Consider the following 17468-nt stretch of genomic DNA (forward strand, 5'->3'; position numbering starts at 1 on the left):
TGCCAATAGTTGGGCCCTCCAATTAATAAAGGTGGGGGAATCAGGACTAATCCATTGCAGCGTTATACAAGCCCTAAACATGGACATAGCAATGAACAGAAAGCCTTGCTCTGGTTTACTGCGTGAGGTGCCATTTTGTGATTGATAGACCCCCAAGATAACTAAAGCAGGAGTAAGAGTCAGGGTTTTACCAGTGATTTAAACAAGAAATAGCTCAACAACTTCAATATAGTTGATTAACTTGGGACAGGAAAAAAACATATGTATTGTATCAACAGCCCAGGTTCCACATCTGCTGCACAGACTTCCTCGGTGATTAGACCATTTGGCAATTTTGCCAGGAGTATAATTTAAATCTAAGACAGCCATATAATGTTGGGATCTCAAACTGCCAGTGATTAACGTCTAGCCAGCCAACTCCAAAGAGGCTGCCAGATTTGTCACTTTTTGACCAAATTTCCTGTCCCACTTATCACTTTGGGCAATTAGATCATCAGGCATATCAGAGATGAGTGTTTGATATATTGACCCAATCCTGGATCTCCTCTCAATGAACCCCACCACCGGAATGCTCTCAAACATATCTGCTCTAGAGGTTACAACCTTTGAGAGAGCCTGTCCACCTAGTGAGGTCGAAATTATGTGGCTCATATTGCCACATCGTACAACATGATGTTGAGTTTGGATCAGGAAACCAAAACCGGCCCTGGCAAAGTGCTCGGCCGGCCCGCCGGCCCCCCGCCCCACTCCCGAAGGGGGGGGGGGGTCCGGGGGTGCAGCTGAGCTCGTTGCCGGGGCCGGTTTTCTGCCGATTTTGTTACAGGCCTGCAATTACGGCCCTGTAACAAAAACGGCCCCCAGGGGTCCCAAACCGGCCCCCACCCTTGCGGCGCATCGGGGGATTGCCCGGTACCCGCAACGGCCAGTCGGGGCCTGGTTTGGATGCTTGCTCGCAGAGTTGGAAATGCCACAATCCTATTAGCAAAATCCTTCTCTCTATGCCAGCATTGCTATTGGCACCCCCAGGTATTGCACCTTAGCGGAGAGAGGCCCATACTTACCTTCTATTAGATTCTGATGACAAGCGGCCTGGATAATTTCGAACCTTGCACAAACACCTGTTTGTGTGGTCGTAAATATGAATAGTGCGAAGTTTACTACATCTGGTCATTTCTGGGTGTCATAAAGTCCACACCTCGCTATTTTTCCCGGGTACATACCACGAGGTCAAACTTGCTATTATTTACTAGGGGAAAATTCTGGGAAAATATCTGTACAAGTGGATTTTGGTACAGATAACACTGACATGTAAAGTCAAGAGGGGTTTCTGCACCCATGGAGAATTTCGCTCTATCTGCCCACATTATTTTCAGCTTAGCAAGATGTGTCATGGCATACTTCACATACTTTAAATACTATTATCAGCAAGCGTGTAAGATACATTGTGCAGTAAGAAGCTATGCGTGTTTTTTAAACTTCGTTCGCTGGCTCACTCCATCAGGGCAGAACATCTGTAATGGGAATGAAAAGCACGTACCTCTTGAGATGTGCGAGGCAGGCTGCTGTAAAGTAGAGGTGGTCATGCAGAAATGAAGAAACACAGGTCCGAGTGAAATCCAAATTAAATTTAATCCAAGTTTTCCAGCATCAACACGGGAGTGCAACCGGCTCTTCAAAATTACAACAGCTCAATGATTCAATGACAGCTGTAGCCTTAAACTGTAAGAACATCCTCGAGAGATGCATCTTCAAACATAAACATGTTTGAAGATACACTCTCCGCGAGGAAGCAAGAAGTGGAACGTGAAAACATACAGAATGCCATTACATCAGAATAACATCATGAACGACAATGAAATAGAAGAAAGACCATACCTTACAGCTGCCCAGTATACTGTATGTTTAAAAATTATGGCACAATTCACATTGATGCAGCAAAGGAGGCAGATTCAGGTCGTTTTGGTTACAAAAGATATTTTCTAGTGCTTGCCGGAGAGCTTACTAACATCAGTTTGTGGATTTAGCATTTTAGTCATTTGGAAGTTATCCTTAGCAAGAATATCGCTGTTGTATATGGTATTGCTTTTTTTCGTTTTGTGTAAATGTTTATTACTTTTTAGTCAATAAACCTACTACAGATTTCAATGAATGTTAATTAGTATTTCTAGACGTCGCCCTCTGCCATTAGAATCTCATCACAGTCCATTTCCGTTTTGTGGAAATGGGGTCGCTTGGGTGAATATATCAGTTTTAAAGTGTGGTACTTTAAGGTGGGTGGGCTGAAAGGCTGCGACCAATCACTTGTCTATTTCTACAGTTCATACAGGTGCCCATTGGCCCGCAAATGTATTTCTGCAGTAAGTAGCTGACATATGTCTTAATATCCAGCTACTTGCATATTTTGTATGTGATGTATGTCCCGAGATCTCTCTTAATGTGGACTGCAGGCACTAATGAACAATGGTATCTTACTTCAAACAGATGCACATTTTCTTTTTTAATTGTTTTCATCACTTATTACGAATCTTACCAACTTTTGATCAGAATCTTTGACAAACTCTTTAAAAAGGGAGGGCGGGGGCAATAGTTGAAATGGAACTGTGCGCTAGTGCTTCCCAGAAGAGGGTAGTGTATGCACCCCACACGCTGTCCAGAATCTACAATATACCAAACAATAGGTAGAACCGCAAGTTGATGCAAAACATTTTTCGCCTGTCTTTTTTTGTTTATAGCAATATGACATTACCAACACATCTCGAAAACACCTGTTACTTCGTCAGGGCAAATATATTATTTTGGGCTCCAATTGAATTTCTGCAACTTTGATCCATTTGCTTTAAAAGAAACGTCAACAAAAGGAACATTTAAAACAATATATTATGCATTTTTAAACCTTCTCACCTCTATCAATATACATTTTATATCAAAATATATGATATTGAGTTGCAATATCAACTCACTGTGTAATAGGTGCTCTTTCTAAAAAAAATAAAACTATTCTAAGAAACCATAAAAATGATGGTTCGGTAGCCTTATCCAAGCTAACTCTCCCATGGTATGACGGTGGGATTGGATTGCCAGACCTAAGAAAGTATTATTGGGCTACGCAGCTTGAGGCGGTGAATCATGTCGTGTACGGGCCCCCCGGAGACCCAGGGTACGCCATGGACAGAGGACAGGCACCAGGTGGAGACATCACAAGGGCACTCTATGCCAAACCCGGGCGGTTCGCGCTGATGGGCCCAACGGCACATGCAGTCCATGTGTGGCATGCTGCCACTAGGTATCTCACCTGGGAAGGGAAACTGTCCTTGGCAACCCCCCTGTGGAACGCGGAGAAGCTTGGGAGCTTGTGGAAATCCAAGGGATTTGATAAATGGGATCTCATCGGAATCTCTCGGATCAAGGATGTTTGGAGGGGTGACGCGATGCATACCTTTGAATCTCTTAAGCAACAGTACAGTCTGCACGATAATGAGTATTATCGGTACATACAGATTAGGCACGCCCTCCTCGCCCATATACCCGGGGGAACCCTACTCCCAGAGGCCTCTCTACTCGAGGATCGAGTGTTAGATGGACAACTCCCCAAGAAAACCATCTCTTTAATATACAAAAAGCGTATTAATCATATGTAGAGCCCCCTGGAACGCATCAGATCGCAATGGAGCCCGGATGGGATAGAGCTGGATGACGAGGACTGGACAGAGGCGATTTCCTCCCCGAAGGTGGTAGCGATCCAGATGAGGCTTCGACTGGTGCAATTAAAGATCTTGCATAGGTCGTATATTACAGGGCCGAGATTGGTGCGTATGGGGCGTGTGGAAAGTGTTGAGTGCCGAAGGGGGTGCGGAGAGTTGGGCACCTTCATGCATATTCTATGGCACTGCGTGGAAGGGCAGGAATATTGGTCGAAGGTTCACAATGAGATAGGGGGGGGGCTTTGGGGGAGAGGATTAGACCAGAAGCCTGGAGATGTATACTGAATGTATGGGAACCCAGAGACTTGAATGTGTATCGTAAGCAATGGGTGACGCTGGCATGTATGATAGCCAAATGGAATATTGCTCAGCTGTGGGGAGCCAGCCAACCTCCCCAGGTTCCAAAATGGATGGAGGACCTAGATTGGTGCATGTTAAGGGAGAAGGCGGTGTATGTGGCCAGGGGTTGTCCAGAGAAATGGGAAAAGGTCTGGGGGGCTTGGAATAGCCACCAAGGTAAGATCTGCACGCCCCGGCGCGGCGAGCAACGGAGGAGGCACTGGAATCCCCGTGATCCCCTGAATCGTATATTGTTTTATTGAATCTGTAATGTGTGATACTTGGTGCATTTACTGTGAAGTTACTACCTCACCTGATGTTTTTTCTTTCATTTCTCTTTGTTAATTTGTTAATAAAAAGAAAATGTAAAAAAAAAAAGTTACAAAACTGACTGAATCTACTTAAAGTTCTACTTTGCTATGGCAAAAATTGCTAAACAAAGACACAGAGACAGAAAACACCTGTTAGATAACTAGGTTGGTAAAAAAGAAGAGTACAACCATTAATTATTATTATTATTATTTCGCGCACAGCTACCTCCAGCGGAGGTGTCCCGGCGCTTATTGTGGAGAACAGGAGGAGGAAGCAGACTGCCAAGAGTTATAGGTGCTAGGGGAGGCTAAAAAAACAGGTTTTTAGGAGTTTGCGGAAGGCAGATTCCGAATTAGCCTTCCTTATGAACTCGGGTAAGAAGTTCCAAAGATGGGCAGTTCTTACCGTAAAAGACCGGCCACCTAATCTGGCTCTTTTGAAACAGAGAGTAACAAGGTGGCACACAGAAGTTGGAGGCAAATATTTTTTTATCAACTTGGGTGCCTCCTGTAGTTTAGCTATTATTTCAGAATAGCTTTTTTACCTGTTCAGTCTGAGCAAAAATCATGGGGCTGAGGTGTTGACTCGTTATAATAATATCTTGTTTTGTATACAGGGCTTCATCATAGCACTCTTCTGCCATTCTGAGCCATGGAAAAAAGATATGCCTCTATCACTCAATTATAAAGCTCCACAATCCATGGAAGTTACGTATAAAATTATTTTTTTGTCACAGCACAGTACCACAGGTCCTCAAATGTGTATGACTTGTTGATTTGCCTGACAGCCAAATATGATTATTGTGCGCTCTGTTCTCAAAAGACAACTCTTTTGGTGTAATACTGTCAGCTGTCAGTTTTGTTTCACTGCTCGGTTTAAAAGTTTTCTGTTTTCGTACCCTAACAGGAAAGAGACAATCTTTGTAATGTGGAAAAGAAATACTCAAATCTTACAGGAGGAAAGCACTTTCCAATCAATGGCAGTAGTCTGAAGGAGATAAACAAGGTTTGATCATAAGTAAACTGCACGTTTTCCAACTACACTATGTATTGATAAAAAAGAAAGTGATGCTGATAGGGATGACAATTCAAGTCCAGCTAAAATGTTGAAATCTAATTTAAAATCCTGTATGACTTATTGCATGTGATCTGGTTATGGCTCAAGCAGCACGTTTGTTTTCCTTTTTAGGTCTGAGTTTTTACAGTGCAGCAGTGAGCTAGACAAACTGCTGACAAGATACATAAAATGGGCTTTGGGACCCCTCCTTTCAACCATTTGTTTTTATATATCAGTGTCTCTCAGCCATTGGCCTGGAACTTTGTCCATCTCATCTTGTCACAGCTCAGTGAAGTCTCTCTCTCTCTCTCTCTCTCTCTCTCTCTCTCACCCTATGCTATTGACTAATACATGTATCCTTCCGCCTAATCATGCGTGTTTTGTCAAGCATGAAGGACTATGTTACAACTACTATTTCTCTCTCTGTCGCCTCCTTATTACTTATTTCTGGTTTTAACTTTTGTGTCCAGTCCTCTTTGCACCATCTAATACCTGTCTCTTTCTCTTCCCTTGTATGTTGCCTCTTTGATGCTCCCTCCTACTACTTTCTCTTACTCCTGAGTATCATTACTAGGATTGCTACCTGGCCGGTTCTATACCGACATGACTGATATTTTAATGTCTTTGATGGCACAAAGCCGGGATTTTGTTTTAGCTTAGAAGTGAATACTTCAATATAAGTAAATGCTAGAAGAAAACACTTTAAAATGTGCTCTATAGCTGTCCTTATGACACCTGACTGATAAAGTATAAAAGACAGAAAGGTCATGTTAGAAATGAATACAGAGGATCTCATATAAAGTTCTCCTTTTGGATCATGTCCTCCCTTTTCCCTTGGTGCCTTAACTGAAGCTTTATGTGACTTATAAATGCCACTGGTACCGGGTGTACCAGCCAAGAGAGCCTCTGTTTTGTTCCTATTTCCATCTAAGGCTTCCTTCCCATTTAATCTTTGCATTTCATAGAAACAAAAAGCAGACTATATTGAAGACTACCTTGCCCTAGCTACAGTCCTGTTTTTGGTTTATGTGAAATGAAGTGCGGAGGCAAGAGCGCCTTCATTAAAGTTATTTGCTTCTTTCTGTGTCACAGCAACTAAAGATAGACCATGCAGAAGGCTCCCTCATGCAATAAACACACTCCATGTCCATGATTTAGCATAACATTCAATCTATTAGGACAAGATTGCAAACTCTTACTTTGAACTTTTATAAACATTTTAACAAATAACATTAAACATCATCAATATGACACTCCTATTCCTCCTATAGCCATTCACACCTCACACCAAACTTCCATCCCCAAGCTCATTCTTCCCTCTTCCACTCACTGAGCTCCTTTCATATATCCAGACTGTCCTTCATTTTCCTACCAAACCCCCTCCAATGAAACTCTTTTCCTTCTTGAGAAAAAAAAACACACACCGTCGTCTGTCACCTGTGCTCCCTTCTCCCCTCGAGGGGTGAATAAGCCTGCATGTGACTCTTCAGCCCCCCAAGATACCGCCTATACCCTGCAACCTGTCCTAAATTCGCAACACTGTTACAAACAAGCACCACAAAAAGCCCCCATATATGAAGGGTGGGTAGGTGGGTGGTCATAGGACAAACTCCCATGACCCTCCCGGTGGTGCTAGGAGTCAGTAAGATGCTGGACAAGCCCTTCCTTCCTCCATATGTCCTAAACCTACCTAACCCGCCCCTTTCTGTAAACTAACCTATCCCTACCCATGTCCTGTCCTCCATCACAGGAAACACCTTGGGGAAGACTAATATGCACCTTCACTTCTCCCGGAGGCCATGATTGCCATCTGGCCTTTATTTCAAATTAGAACCACTTTAATTTCTTTTGTCTTTCTGGCTTTAATAGACTGACAGAGGCCTTATTCACAAAGCTAAGCTTACACTTTAGTGTAAGTTTTCAGGTTTTTTTGGTGTTTGGTATTCACAGAGTAGGAGTTAACTGTAAGTTTACAAATGAAGAGACTCCACAGTCTGAGTGGGGAACGCAGCACATAAAAAGATACCTCTCCTACATTATAATGTATCTAGTTCTCTGCCCTGACTGCGGAGTCTCTGAAGTCATAAACTTACTATTAACTTGTAGTTTGGGAATACTAAAAGAAACTTAGACCCATACAAAAGTATAAGTTTACCTTTGTAAATCAGGCCTACTGAATGCCTTAACACATTAATCCCAGACTTGTTGACTTTGCCAATGCTTTTTGGGTCCAGGTTTAGACCGCACAGCTGTCAAACAGACCTACCACTTACAATATATATACACTGGGCTTTAGGTCTTTGTCTTTCAGCTATTGACTTTCTTTAACCAGCTTCAATCAGCCATTGGCTTTAGCCGTTTTCAATCACGTCTGTGCTCCGCTCAGTCGAATATTCATCTCTCATTGAATTGCATTGGGTGATTGGTTATATCTTTTCACCTCAACGCCAGTGCTTGCACTGAACTGCATTGGAGACTGTTTTATACCTATTGGCCTCCCTGTCCGACTCTGCAGACTCCATCCTATATCATATCTTGTTTTGATGCGTTAAACCTGCATGCATTAGCAACTTTTTCAAAAATGCTGATAAATTCATAGTGCTTTTCCAGAATTCTGAACTGAGATATAGAATTTGATGCACACTTTTATAAATGTTATGACTGTTTGGTTTGTCTACAGCTTAATTAGTGACTACTATTGGGGGGGTGGGGGAGGCATTTAGAATTCAATACACCGCGAGCTCTTCTATAAATTGGGGGTCTGACGGCCAAACTTGCCCCCTTTGCCAATTAGAATTAAGGGGAACAGCCAGGTTTTTAATGGCAGAGGGTCTGGCATGGCAGACCTGGGAAGAGAACACAGACAATGGCCCTTAGGCATTGGAAGAAACCTTCTCTGAGCATCAAGAGGAATGTTCTTTGCTTTTCAGAAAAAAAATCCCTGCTTAGGGGGTTTGTTTCTGAAAGCAAAATCAATGTTAAATGGACCAAAATGGGTCTCCAACAACCTGGCATGCTGCCCGCCAGAGTTTAAATGACCCACTATGTTGGTATTGTGCTTTCTTTTGTATGTTTGACTTATGCTGCATTCATTGGATATATAAGAAAATGTGATTTGGGTGTGCGGCTTAAATTTTTTGGCTTTGTGATTGAAGAAAAATGAGGGATTTGCAAGAGCCAACCATGACAGTTGAATTTTAGCTCTGGCACCATACTTACGAGGCACCTGCTGTTTCCATTGGTCATGCTGAAGTCCTTTCCTCTCATAAAAACCGTCCAGGAAATTATTCTGTGACATACTTTTTAAGTTTCTCTTCATGCAGACACGATGGTGGCCTAAATCTCTTTTCTTTGTGACATATTTTTAGCTTTACCAGATCCAATGTTAGGTATCTTTAAGTTGAGATTTAAGAACTTGCGTCGAAGACAACCAGTAGATATTTGGTAGTTTGTTGAAACGGTATCTTGCACAATTGTAAATGTAATGTGTGTGTTATAAAAAAAGTTCTGTCTTTAGTGTGTGGAGTCCAGGTTTACAAGTCTCATAAACATTATTTTATTAGTCTTTTGCTTTGTTACCTCAAATGAGGAAAATTAAACATGGCAATGGTTTTGTCTGATAATATAGTTGATGCCTCAGAACGGTATTTTTTCCCAGGAAGGAGCCTACATTACTGTTATGCAGGAAGTACGATGACGGGAAATTGTTAGGCCTCATTACATTTTGCTGACTATTTTACCCTTTTAAATACCCTATTTGACCCAGGTTAAAGATATAGTCTGCCTTGCTTTCAGCTTGGAAACAGTGCACATCTACTTGTTTTCTTTTCTGAGGTACAAATCTGACTTCACATTGTTACTCAAAGTCCTGAACGCGTTCAGTATAAACAGAGGCAGATCCCTTCCTGCAATATGGTATGCCTTTGCAAAGTATAAGCGCTAAAATATGACCTAAAATGTCCTCCCTTTACAAGTTCTAAAATCGCTGTTTATTCAGCTTGGCGCACCATGATTTTATTTTAATTCTCACTGCGAGGGGAAGGTCGCATTATTTTCCATGGTTCCAGTCACTGCATAAAAGTCCTTCGTAAGCACAATGACAGAACAGAAAGATAAGGCACCAGCAAAGACTTCTGTGGAAGAACCAGGGCTTTTAAAATGGTTTTATGTATTCTATACCTGTTTTGAAAAATGGAAGAGATGCTTTTTTAGATGTAGCACCAAATAACACAAGACCCGCCTTCCAATAGTTTATTTCATTTAGGAATCTGAAGAATATTTTTTGTTCCAGTCTCTCTATATATATTTTTTTTAAATACGTTACTTACGCTTAATATTGACTTGTAAATATCGTACTGCAAATATATTGCAACAAAAAATATTGAAGAAAAGTATTTTAGGAAAGTATAGATTTATTATTAACTCCACATATATGTACCTTGACAATATATATTAATATATTATTAAGGTAAGTAGATGTAGAGTTAAGCATTATATGTCTTTATTTATATATAATTGCCATCCAGATATCTGGTAATCAATATTCGGTCTACAATGTTTTTGTAGTGCTATATTTTTCTGCTCGATATTCTGAAATACAACTATTAATTTCTGAATGTAATTATAAAGTCTTAAAAATTCTTGTCAAGAATAGTATTCTTCTTTCTGCACAACAGACAACTAGCACAGAAAGCAAAGTTTCAGTGAAGCTTAGGCTGTTCCTTTCTCTACACGACATCGAAAAGTGTTTGCTACAATTTCCCTCGAGATCAAAAGAACTTCTCTCCAACAGTCAACAGAGTAGGTTTTGCAGTGTGAATCTTTTTAGGATTCAAATGCTATGAATTATTCCACCATCGGGAATTATCTGTTTGCAGTCTGTTTTTATCTTCTTTTTTTTTTTGCCTGGGCGTCATAAAGTCGTCGACCATTTGGTGCTATGTCACTTCTTGTACGACGTCATACGCACGGCCTGGAAATCCTACAACGTTATCGCCATCTTAAGGTTCTTATTTCCGCAGTTAAGTCTTGAAGCACTAGAGAGAGCTCCGTAGTGAAGAAGAAAGGGTCTTGCCCTGGGTAGGATCATTTTTCATTGAAAATCACCATAAACAGTGTCAAGGACAGCAGAGTAAGTGATGGATGTCATGGGAGAGGGGAAAACTGAAAGGCATCAATGAACACAGAAGAGGTGAGAAGACCAAAACCCTGTATGACCACGTGTCAGAGAATGAGAGAGGGGTATGGAGCACACCCCAGTTAGATTTTACCCAAGTAAACTCCAAAAATGGGCAGAACAAAGTTGAGTAAAGAAATAAATAAACAAATAGAATTACATTGCACATACTGCAATGCCAAATCTGCAATGCAGCATGAAATGTAATTCGTTTTATTTCTTTCTTTCTTTACTCAACTCCGTTCGGCGCAATTCCGAAGTTTACTATCCCCCACCCTGCCCCTCCCCCGCCCCGCCACACCGCCCACAGCACTCCCTCGAGGAGCCGCAACTGATAACAACATGCTGAAAAATTTAGCACCAGAAGGCACACACATGCTGAGAAAAACACATGGATCTAAGTCAAAGAATACCGCTTGAGGTAGACAATCGCAATCAGTTTCGGCCTCAAAAGAGGATCAGGAGCATGGGAAGTACAAGACTTCTCCAGGGCCAAATGGACCGACGAAGACGCTGAAGAAAAGGGGTGAAACAATTGTCGCCAAACAAAAATCTCTTGAAATGATTAAAAAAAGAGGTCACTCGAAGTCAAAATGAAAGCCGTTGTGCACAAAAAGAGAGAGTTTGACAACTCTCTCTCTAAAAAAAAAAGTTGCCCCTGAACCCTGAGCAGAACAAAGCAGGAGGTTACTGAAATGGAACTATTACTCACACCAGAACCTAAGAAGGATATCGAGGAGGAGATTTTCCATTTTGAGGATGGAGAACAGTTTCTCAAACATGGCCCTTCACAAGCTGGGGAGTCAACGGAAGAGTGGCAAGACATATATGTTGACTCACCAGAAGAGAGGGGATATACTCCTATCCATTGAGACCCCCCATCCAACCAATGTCATGACTGCATGCAATGCAGTTATAAAGAGAGCAGCAAATAATTATGGATTGCAACTGGAAGAGGAGGAGCAAGTGGAATCATGTTTCCTGCTCGAGACACTACTATCCTACCAGAAGAGGAACCAATTCCTCCCTTTGCTTCCCTGCATCTTTGACCAGAGTAACAAGGCCATCAAAGAAGTAGCAGCTTTAAAGGACATCACTCCAAGGGTGGAATTAAATTTAGGTGCTTTACAAGAGGACCTCCTTACTTCAGTAGAAATGTACTAGCAGACTCTTGTCATGGCAATAGGTCACGAAGAGAACCAATTCTCCTACGTGAAAAGGTCCACCACTGGACAAACAAGCATTTACAATGCCATAGGTCTCGCATTTACGCAAGTTTAAGCTATTGGCATTGTAAATGACAATGCCTTTTATTTATGTTTTAAAAACGAAAACAAAAATAAAAGGCATAATTATTTGCAATGTGATTAGCTCAAACTCGCGTAAATGCGAGACCTATTGCATTGCAAATGTTTATGCAAGACCTATTCTTGACCAGCTTCTATAATTTCTTTCATTTATTTTATTTGAGTAAAAGCAACCTTGTTTTAAATAAGCAGCTAAAACATTTCCCTGTTTGCTGACACGCAGGCCACAGGCTTTGTCAAAGCTCAGAGTTCTATGGGAGCAGTGTGTAAAAAAGAAGGGGAAATAACTTTTTCTCATAAGGTCTTATTATGTTTGATTTGTGCATAGGTTACTGCTGATTTTTCGTATGTTATTAAAAAGAGTGAGAGGTGACAGGATGGAGGTAGGGGATGGATTACAGAAAATGCAAAGAAGAAGGTGCAGCAGAAAAAAAAAACACGAGAAGAGAAGGACTGTGACAGCATTTGAGATGGGGTTGCCACATAGTGCAAAACCTATTACCGCTTTCCAAGCTAATCGCAAGATTAAGCAGAACCGCGCTAAGATGTGGTGGGAAACAATTTCTAAACAGATTGCAAAGGCACTAATGTTATCGCACAGATGCACAACCCTTACGTGAGGACATGTGGCGGAGGAAAAGAACATCTGCAAGGGAAGGCGTGCCCCCTGTCAGTGCGCTGGCCACATTCACACAACAGACCACTGCCACAACAGTTCCACTTGAATGCAGTCAGAATTACTTGCAAGATACTTCTTTTGAGGAATTGGGGAGGGAAGAGGTGTTACCCCTAGAGACAGAGACCAACCCCTGCAAAGGGAGTGCACAGAGAAAAAACTCTTACATAAGACTTTTGGCAGGTCGTATCAGAGGGTTCAGAGAAGAATGGGGAAAGATCACCTCCGACAAAATGAATACTACAGGTCATCTGGCATGGTTATTGCATAGAATTAAAAAACATACCTCCCATAATACCTTTAAAACCTTGACCGCTGCGCGAATTCCACTGCTGTACTGGCATCCTAATCAGTGGGTGGGTTTCAGATGGCCCCCCGCACGCGCCCACCGTCACGTGGGACGGGTGGGGGCCATCTGCAGCATGGAAGGGGTTAAGGAAAATGAATAATGTGGAGAAGTGTGGCTCAGTGGTGTGGAGAAGTGTGGCTCAGTGGTTAGAGGCGGCAGACCCGGAGGCTGAGAGCGGCCGTGGACCAGGGTTCGATTCCCGACGCGGCAGGGTCTCGGGCTCAAAAATTCCACGGACTCGTTAATTCTCGCGCCGGTGCCTACTCAACTCACGGGGTCACACTCTGCGACTCTGGGCAATAGCTTGCTTAATCTCCACTACGGCCCCTCGCGGCGGGATGCCTGGCTTTCACCTTGTGGATACCCTGCCGGGGGTATCTCACAAGGGAATACCAGGACGGGTTCCCTAAGCAAGCGCCCTGAGACCTTCGGGTGATTTGTGCGCTATATAAGTCAAATTACATTACATTACATTACAATATCAACAGGTAAGGACAAGTTTGCCTATGACTAGAAATGAAAAACCACTTCAGAAAGAGGGCAACAGAAATGATGCCAGGAAGGGAAAAACACTACATACATACTTGTACCAAAGTCAGACACGATTTTAAGACCTATCTAGGGTCTATGGGCACTCAACAGGTCAATCAAAACAGAAAACGTTAAGATGACAGCAGTACAGGATGTCATCCCCATGGCAACCATAGTCCTCAAGGATGCATACTTGCACATATCATTGAGCAGAGGACACAGAAATGTCCTCAGATTTGTAGTGGGCAAGGTGCACTACCAATTCAGGGTATTCCTTTCAGAATAAAATCAGCACCAAAAGTGTTCACAAAGTGTCTTGCTGTGATAAAAACACTCCTCAGAAGAAAGGGAACACAAGTGTACCACTACCTGGATGAGTGGCTAGTAAAGGCAAGGTCCTTCAAGGAATGCAAGAACAGCATAGACAAAGTCAAAACGACACTCCTCAGCCTGAGGTTCTCCTTCAACTATGAGAAGCAATTACCAAAACCAGAAAGAGACTAGCCCTTTCTGGGTGCAGTCTTTAACTCACAGAGTACAAGAGCCTTTCCACTGACCAAAAGAGTCCAGGGCGATGTTGGATCAAATGCACCTTTACCAGAAGGGTCAACATCTGACAGGGAGGAGTGGGGAAAACAATAGGCATTATGGCCTCATGCATCACCTTGATACCCCAGGTAAGACCTCAAATGAGAATACCTCAAGAGTGGCTATAGCAATAATGGTCACAAGCAACATGGGCAATCTAGTGGTTGCTACAGGTCCAGTACTAAGGGAAATGTAGTGGTGGAATTTGAGCAACAAGATGAAGAGAAAACGTATCAGACCAACAATCCCCTTAACGACCATTACAATAGATGCACCCCACACATTATGGGGAGCTCACCTGCTAAACCTATACTTCGGTGGACAATGGAGCCCAATAGAGGCAGTACAGCACATAAAAGTGTTGTAACTCAAGGCTTTTTTACTAGCCCTGAAAGCTTTCCATAAACATCTCAAGGAAAGGATAGTATCATTCAAAACAGCCAATACAACAACAATGATTCACCGCTACAAGCAAAGGGAACAACGTCACACAAGTAATCCAAACTACCCCAAGTAATTTGGAAATAGGTGATGGAGAAAGGGATCTCACTAGTGGCAATACAATGATAGCTCAACCGATAAACAGACAGATTAAGCAGGCAAACAGACACCACATATGAATGGGAGTTAAAAGAAAAAGTAGTAAACAACAAACTCTTCCACTGGTGGTGCATGCCACACGTGGGCTTGTTCACAAATCATTCCCTATCAATAAAATGGTCAGGGACACCTGTCTACTCTTTTCCCTCACTACCGTTGATACCACACGTATACAACGGTTCAAACAGGAGCAACTGGTATTAATTCTCATAGCCTACAGTGGGCGAGACCAACGTAGTTCTTTCATCTAGTGGAGATGTCACAGGGACAAATCATAAAGCTCCTGGCACATCACAACCTCTTAACAATACAAGGGGTCAAGTGTGTCACACAGAATCAGGCTCCTACAGTCTGGTGGCATGACCCCTTAAGACTTAGGGTTTGGGTAGCTAAACCTACCAGTGAGGTTGATAAAAAATAATTAGGGAAGCAAGATGGCCTACTACAAGGTTCATACACTGGTGTAACACTGAACAGAGACCGTAGAGACTGGTTGAAGGACACCATGGTGATTAGATACCTCACACCTTTCCTACGCCTCGCTAAATATCCATTTAGTGGCCACTGTAGCATACACAAGAAGAGTAATAGGGAAAAGCACCTTCATAACACCAGTGACAAAACAATCCCTAAAGCAATCAAATAAGGTATCTCATCCAAGAAACGTGGTAAGAACACAACTGATGAAATCACAGTTTGAGTCAGTGCAAAATGAACAGATAACTCGGCCTTCCTGATTGCCATCACATGATTTAGAAGAGGGAGTAAAATGTACACTTTTACCACAAAGGAATTCTATCTTCAAATAACTAAGAATAAAGTTGTCATTATAACAAATCCAAGATTTATACCAAAAGTAGTATCGCATTTCCATGTTAACCAGGCCATGCAATTACTGGCCTTCTTCCAGTAGCCACAATCCCTCCAGAAAAGGCCCTACACACACTGGATGCCCTATGGGCGATTATGTACTACCCGCAAAAACAATCAGAAATGCAGAGCAATTCTTCATATCTTTCTCCCACACTGGGTAGGGCTTTTGCCTCACAAAATGAACAACTGCAAGATGGATTGTACAGACCATTCAACAATGTGACAAGACAGCAGGAGCCATGCTCGAAGAAAGGCCACAAGTGCACTCAACAAGGAAAACAAAGCAACTCTTCCTTTTCTGAGAAGATTGTCATTGGACGATATCTGCGCTACAGCCACAGGGTCTTCAGTATCTACATTCACAAAACATTACGTGTAGACATCAAAGCCAGTAAAGCGGCCCAAGTGGTACAAAGTGTATTAAGCTGCTTGTTTGCATATAAGCTCAGAAGAACCCAGCCTCCCGACAGAAGTGAATAACTATATATAATCAATGGATAGCATGTGAGTCCCGAAAAGATTCATGCTGCCAAATGAAAAGGTTACTTAATAGTAAGAGTAGTTTTGCAGCCTAATCGCATAAACAAGAAAGGAAAGAACATGTTCGGAAAACTAATCTGAAAATTGTGACTACGTTAGAGGATTTCCAGGACATGCATCTGACGTCATATAGGGAGGGATAGAGAACCATATGGTTAATGACTCAACAATGCCACGCCAAAAAAAAAAGGACTGCCAAGACCCAATTCTGGACCCAACCAGTAGATGGTGGAATAATGCACAGCTTGTTAACCCAGAAAAGTCTTCAACCTGCAAAACTACTCCAACCAGTAATTAACCTTTTCGTTGTATTTGAAGAGGTAGTTGGCTGTAAACCCAAATTTGTTTCAGTATCATACGTCTTGGATGGTTACTTTTCTATTGTGGCACATATAGGCAATATGTTATATCAGAATTTGTACAGATGAAGTTAAAATAGATAGCTGTAGGACCAGTTGTGGCTAATGAACTTTCAATGATGTAAATAACCATCAACAAAGTGCTCTAAACAAAGTGAACCAAGCCTGACTTCTCTCAGGTGGGTTTTAACAGATTCTCTCCCCAACCAAGAATATTTGAAACAACGAGGCCAATTGTGCATTGTACATTTTCTATTCAAAGTTACTAAAAAGTCAGAGGTTTTGCAGTCAATTCTGAACGGGGCAACCATAAAAGTTTGAAATATTCTCATTGCATGCCACACAACTCTAGTCTCACCTACAGAAGAACATGGTTGAAATTGTGGCAAAATGTAACGTGTAATCAAAAATTTAGTAGAAGTGATCAAAATCATAGGCATACAGAAAGTTCTAATCTGGGTATGCAGTTTGACAAAATGTTGTATCATTTATCAAGATGTATATCTTTACTTCTATATTCCACCATCTTTCATTTTCCATTCCGCTCATGTCAAATAAATTCTCAGTCCTACATCATGAAGGAGAATCACCTTGGAGTGGGTTACATGTGAAACTGAAGGAAACACAGATCTCATATTCTTAGTCACTGGACAGCAGAACTGTCTGCCATGCTAGAAAGATGTCAACGCCTAGCTGTTATCCAAATTCTTTGAAGATAAGTTGATTTTCCTGGCATGGTGTGTAATCACTTACTATGGCTTCAACTGCAATGAGAAAATCTGTGAAATATTGTTTATATTCACACACTGGATAAAATTAAATAGTACATTTTAAGTTATTGATAACTTTCTTCCATTTTATAAAACATACTTTCAGCTAAGTTGCATATCTGTGACAGGAACCATCATCAACCATCATATGTCAATCTTGGGTTATCTTTATACAGGGCCAGTGTTCAATTTACTTGATCTCCCTAGATACATATGAAACAAAATTAATTTTAATTTATTTTCCCCTTTTCCCTATTATCCTTTTTCTTCAATGAAACTTGTAATTATCCG

At 41.8% G+C, this 17468-nt stretch overlaps 1 protein-coding gene across 2 annotated transcripts in view; it reads left to right on the forward strand.

The window, feature by feature from the left end:
* Positions 1-17468, forward strand: part of PHLDB2 (pleckstrin homology like domain family B member 2) — a 491624-nt gene that overhangs the window by 331984 nt on the left and 142172 nt on the right. For both annotated transcript variants that reach the window (XM_086934418.1, XM_086934419.1), the window contains one exon: positions 5259-5357. In XM_086934418.1, coding sequence (XP_086790544.1) covers positions 5259-5357 — 99 coding nt within the window. The remainder of the gene's footprint in view (positions 1-5258; positions 5358-17468) is intronic.

The sequence above is a fragment of the Lissotriton vulgaris genome, chromosome 8, assembly GCF_964263255.1.
Source record: "Lissotriton vulgaris chromosome 8, aLisVul1.2, whole genome shotgun sequence".
Classification (NCBI taxonomy): Eukaryota; Metazoa; Chordata; class Amphibia; order Caudata; family Salamandridae; genus Lissotriton; species Lissotriton vulgaris.